Here is a 6,000-nt window from a genome sequence, read left to right as displayed (position 1 = left end):
AACAGGTAACTACTATAGACACACACACACACACACACACACACACACACACACACAGCAGTAGGGAAGTACAGCGAATGCCTTAAACTCAAACCCAGCGAGTGTGCTGTATACACCAACAGGTAACTACTCTAGACACACACACACACACACACACACACACACACACACACACACACACACACACACACACACACACACACACACACACTGCATCAGATAGCGCCAGATCAGTCTTTGCATGGCATGTGCAGACAGGTGATCGAGGCCAGGTGATTCAGGAAGCTGTTTATTTTTCTGCAGCGCTGTCATATGGTGAATTAGCAATGGGCTGCATCGGCACATGGTGAGAGTGTACCTACAGTATCCCGCCACCTGTCCAGAGCCCTGATGGTTTTGTCGGCTCTCTGTCCTGATGATGGGGGATGGCGATAAGGGGCTCTGTGTGTGTGTGTTGTCTGTGTGTGTGTGTCTGTGTGTGTGTGTGTGTGTGTGTGTGTCTGTGTGTGTGTGTGTGTGTGTGTGTGTGTGTGTGTGTGTGTGTGTGTGTGTGTGTGTGTGTGTGTGTGTGTGTGTGTGTGTGTGTGTGTGCGTGCATTTGTGTGCGTGTGTGTGTTTGTGTGTCTGTGTCTGTGTCTGTGTGTGTTGCGTGTGCGTGTGCGTGTGTGTGTGTGTGTGTGGGTTGGTGGGTCGGTGGGTGTGTGTGGCTGGGTGGGTGGGTTGTGTGTGTGTGTGTGTGTGTGTGTGTGTGTGTGTGTGTGTGTGTGTGTGTGTGTGTGTGTGTGTGTGTGTGTGTGTGTCCAGTCCTATCCAAGGCCCATTTAATCCGCCCCCTCTCAGTTCAATAGCATCACACCCTGTTGGTTTTATGAAGGAAAGGCTATGCACATGAGTCATACTGCCACTGCCTTTGTCTGCTGTCAACACTCAGCTGACCCTCTCTATTCACTGAGGCCAGACTGCTTTAGAGAGAGAGAGTAGATGTGTGTGTGTATGTGTGTGTGTCTGTGTGTGTGTGTGTGTGTGTGTGTGTGTGTGTGTGTGTGTGTGTGTGTGTGTGTGTGTGTGTGTGTGTGTGTGTGTGTACGTCACTTAGTGTGTGTGTATGTGTGTGCGTGTGCGTGTGTGTGTTTGTGTGTGTGTGTGTGTGTGTGTGTGCGTTTGTGTGTGTGTGCAGGGTCGCTGACAGCTTTGGCGACGCCCACGACAAAGTTGCCTGAAAGGGCCCCCCCAGCCTAATACATACAATGTAATGTGGACTTAATTATGTGCCCCTTTCTACCTGGGCCTGGGGCCACTTGTCAGCAGCACCCCTGTGTGTGTGTGTGTGTGTGTGTTTTTCAATGCCAAACAAAATTGAGGTGGAACATATACTGTATACTGTATGCAGAGGAAAAGATTCATTTGGGGTTGTTTTTCCACAAGATGGCTTTTCCATTCAGCATGCGTTCTACGTAGATGCTACAGTCACCAGCCTCCATTTTAGAGATAATTTTACAGAAACATGCCCACTGACAAAAATGAATACGGCCTTGTCAGCCTCGCCAATAAATGACACTTGATGATTTCCATCTTTTTTTCTGAAGACAGTGACTTATTGTCCGTTTCCATTCATATTTTTAACCCATTCTAGCCCAACCCCTTTTTGGGAAAGGATGCCTATTACATCCTAAATATCTCATCCTCCGAAGCACATAAAACATGAAATGAGTTGCATTTAATCGCTAGGACGCTCATTTTGCATTATAATGTGTTCATTCAGCCCTAACATATGCACTTTTTAAATGAAAACTTCTCAAATCTCAAGAGCATGAAGGCTAAAATGGGTTAAGGAAGTGCATTATTCTGAACCTACTAGGCTTCCTTCTCACAATGCTTTCTTGCGCTCCCTGGTCTATCAAGGGTTAAATCCCACGGCTATTGTACCATTGATTTCTCATGTTTCCCATAGTCACTGTACTGTAGTGTGGGTTGTTGTTCCTCAACTGATAAGACACATTGGTGAAGTGCAGAGGTGTGAGGAATGGATGGTGTTCTGTTTCTTGAACTGCCATTGTCTGTACTGATGTACGTACGTGTGTGTGTGTGTGTGTGTGTGTGTGTGTGTGTGTGTGTGTGTGTGTGTGTGTGTGTGTGTGTGTGTGTGTGTGTGTGTGTGTGTGTGTGTGTGTGTGTGTGTGTGTGTGTGTGTGCGTGCGCGCGCGTGTGCGTGTGTGTGGTGTGTGTGCGCGCATGCCTGCGTGTGTGTGTTGGTATGTGTGTGTGTGGACGTGCGTGCCTGTGTGTGTGTGTGTGTGTGTGTGTGTGTGTGTGTGTGTGTGTGTGTGTGTGTGTGTGTGTGTGTGTGTGTGTGTGTGTGTGTGTGTGTGTGTTGTGTGTTGTGTGTGTGTGTGGCTGGCTTGTTCCTGTGTTGTGGTGCAGAGCTCTGTGCTATGTGAAACTGGAGCGCTTTGCGGAGGCCAAGCAGGACTGTGACTCGGCCCTGGGCCTGGAGCCCAACAACAAGAAGGCCTTCTACAGGCGAGCCATGGCACACAAGGGACTCAAGGTAACTAGCCCACACCTTACCTGTGTGTGTGTGTGTGTGTGTGTGTGTGTGTGTGTGAGCATGCTGTAACTATGTGAATCTGCCATTATTTGTGTGAAAACTATCAGTGCTTGGAGTGATTTTGTAGGATGTGTGCGTTGTTTATTTGCTGGTAGTATGTGGGTAAACTTAGGGATACATTTCTGAAGGAAGCGCAGAGCCGCGCAGGGCCACTGACAGCTTTGGCTGGGCCCAGGACAAAGTTATCTAAAACGGCCCCCCAACTTATACTTGCAATGTCATGAGGACCCAGTTCTGGACCCCCTCTCTCCCTGGGGCCAGGACAAGTGACCTGTTTGTCCCCCCCGTCGGCTTCCCTGTCTGTTCGTGTATTAGTACTCAAATATGCCACGGCGAAAGGGGCAGTGGACATTTTGTTCCGGTGTGCTGTACCAATCTGGGGAAGTCCAAAATAGGAGTCTGATGAAGAGCACACCGCTCGAAAACATTCACTTAAGAAAATAAAAACAAAAGAAAAACGGGAGCAGTGTGCGGACATTCCACCTTTGTTTTCATGAAGTCCCGAACAGCTACATATAAACATTTGTATACTCAGCATCCTCTGCCTTGATTTTATTATAACATCAAGCTCAGTGTAGGGCTGTTAGATAACCTCGTTCTCCATGTTTAATATGGAGTAAAAGCTGTCCTTATTATGCAACGCTTTTTGGTCACAAGTGTCCAACTATGTGTGCCCATATGCTCTTTAACCTAGTTTGCCAGGATGTTTATTTTCCCCTCTTTAACAAAAGTCCCTTTGTTTGGATCTGTCTTCTTTCTTTCTTTCTTTCTTTCTTTCTTTCTTTCTTTCTTTCTTTCTTTCTTTCTTTCTTTCTTGCTTTTTTTTCTTTCTTTCTTTCTTTCTTTCTTTCTTTCTTTCTTTCTTTCAAATATACAACTGTATAGTGATTTTATGTAACTATTTTTATCTAAACTATGTCAGTGTGTATGTGTGTATAGTAGAGTAGAGTAATGTGTATTCATTTTTAACACAGTTTTCTGTGTGTGTGTGTGTGTGTGTGTGTGTGTGTGTGTGTGTGTGTGTGTGTGTGTGTGTGTGTGTGTGTGTGTGTGTGTGTGTGTGTGTGTGTGTGTGTGTGTGTGTGTGTGTGTGTGTGTGTGTGTGTGTATCAGGACTACGTGGCGTGCAGTAGTGATCTTCAGAAGGTGCTGCAGCTGGACCCGGGTGTCCAGGAGGCGGAGAAGGAGCTGCAGGAGGTGAAGGAGCTCCTCAAGCAGAGCCAGAGTCTGGCCACCGGCTCCCCAGCCAAGGCACGACGCACCGTACCCATCACAGAGGTCAGTGGCTTCCCCACACAACACCCACTGTCTACATATACTGTATACTGTATACTGTGGGCAGGACGTATGCTAAGGGTGGTAGGGGTCATGAGGAGTCTGGCTATAGGCTCCCCAGCCAAGGCACGCCGCACCGTACCCATCACAGAGGTCAGTGGCTTCACCACACGACACCTACTGGATAATATCTACCGTATATACATAACTTGAGAATACTGAGGGCAGTAGTATACTGGCAGGGGGCTCCCCAGACGAGGCACGCCGCACAGAGGTCAGTGGGCTTCACCACACAGCACCTACAGTCTACTGTATACACATAACTGGAGAATGGTGAGAGCAGTTGTATACTGGAAGGGGGTAGGGACATGAGGAGTCTGGCTATAGGCTCCCCAGCCAAGGCACGACGCACCGTACCCATCACAGAGGTCAGTGGGCTTCACCACACAACACCTACTGTCTACATATACTGTATACTGTAGGCAGGACGTATGCTGAGGGTGGTAGGGGCATGTGGAGTCTGCCCCCGGCTCCCCAGTCAACACATGGAGCACTGTACCCATCACAGAGGTCAGTGGGCCCACCACACAACACCTGCAGTGCCTACACACAGTATACTGTGTTTACTTGGTGATGGTTGGTGGTTGGTGGTGGCAACTGAGTTACAAGGGCAATAGGTATAAGGGGGTAGAGGGGGGTAGATGCATGAGGAGCCAGGCTGCAATGGCAAGGGGATTAAGTGGAGTAGGGGCAGCCTCTCCAGCGAAGACACACCACACCATACCCATCACAGACGTCCTTGGGTGGGCTTTCACATAACTGGAGTGTGGTAGTTGGGTGGGTGGGTGGGTGAGGGGTGGTGGTGGTGGTGGAGGACTGAGTAAGTAGGGCATTAAGGGGCCTGAGGAGTCTGGCCACAGGCTCATCAGCCAAGGCACAATGCACCTTACCCTCCACAGAGGTGAGAGACTGGATGGGCTGTCACATAACTGGAGCAGGGTGGCTAGGTGAGGGGGCACTGAGTTACAAGGGCAGTAAGGGCATGAGGAGTGTGGCTGCAGGCTCCTCAACCAAGGTGGGCTGGGTTCATACACAGTGAGCTGGGTTTTCTCACACCACCCCCTGCCCTGTTGTACTGTATGCACAACTGGAGCATAGTAGTGGTGGAAGGGTTGGGGTGCATCTTAAACACTCACCTACAGGTTCAGTGCTCAAAGTGTCTGTTTCATACTGGGGGACATTTTGTAGACTTTTTAGACTTAAAGCACACATGTCTGCCTGCCTCAAGTAGTTTGGGTGCTGGACCAGGAAGCAAAGGCAAACTTTGCTGCATCATCCCCATCACAGGGGTGGGTGTTCCTCCACAGTCCACACAACACTTAGGAAAAACTGTCAACTCATCCACTATATAGTGCAGTAGGCAAGGAACAAAACGATGACTCACACCCTTTGCAGTGAAGGTATATAATGGACATTTTGAATGCAAATGCAAACCGTCGTCCTACAAGGGGAAAGTGCTCTATCTACATGGATATAGATGACAACCAATGACACATGCATGAATAAAATAGTGGTGATGCTTTTATCGGCTTTCAAGATTTCGTTGGACAAGAGCATGTAATGTCCCTTTCCAGTCTAAATTCAACTTCAGCGAGTGTAGGCAGTTTGGGCAGTTTGTAGGCAACTGGAATTGTTTTTGTAATTTGAAAACATTTGCAGTCTGCTCAGCTCCACTGTCAGACTTCCTCCGTTCTAATTCTGATGTGGACAGCAGATGTATTTGACCCTGACGTGACTTTGGTCTGGAATATGTGACCTCCTCAGATCCCTCTGTAGGGAGAGTCAGGCTAATCCCATTGGCCGCTATGGTCCATGTTTCCGACACAAAAATGGTGGCTCAGGGCTGCTCACGGTGTTCTACTAGTGCCAGGAAGTGGCTTCCACAGCAGGGTGGAGTATAGCATATCCTAAAATAGGTCTTACATTGCAGATTTACGTAATATCAGTGTTGCCTAAAACTAAGCTCCTTTGACGAAGATAATCTGAATGAATGAATGAATGAGTAAATGAATTGGTATCTTCACAGCATATAGTACTTCAAGTAGCCAGTGTGTTTA

At 48.1% G+C, this 6,000-nt stretch overlaps 1 protein-coding gene across 1 annotated transcript in view; it reads left to right on the top strand.

Annotated features, from left to right (window-relative positions):
- Positions 1 to 6,000, top strand: part of spag1b (sperm associated antigen 1b) — a 31,286-nt gene that overhangs the window by 21,175 nt on the left and 4,111 nt on the right. The window contains exons 16-17 of the mRNA XM_063199566.1: positions 2,422 to 2,548; positions 3,722 to 3,886. Of these exons, the coding sequence (XP_063055636.1) occupies positions 2,422 to 2,548; positions 3,722 to 3,886 (292 nt within the window). The remainder of the gene's footprint in view (positions 1 to 2,421; positions 2,549 to 3,721; positions 3,887 to 6,000) is intronic.

Source organism: Engraulis encrasicolus, chromosome 5 (genome assembly GCF_034702125.1).
Source record: "Engraulis encrasicolus isolate BLACKSEA-1 chromosome 5, IST_EnEncr_1.0, whole genome shotgun sequence".
Lineage (NCBI taxonomy): Eukaryota > Metazoa > Chordata > Actinopteri > Clupeiformes > Engraulidae > Engraulis > Engraulis encrasicolus.
This window is presented reverse-complemented; position numbering and strand designations above follow the sequence as displayed.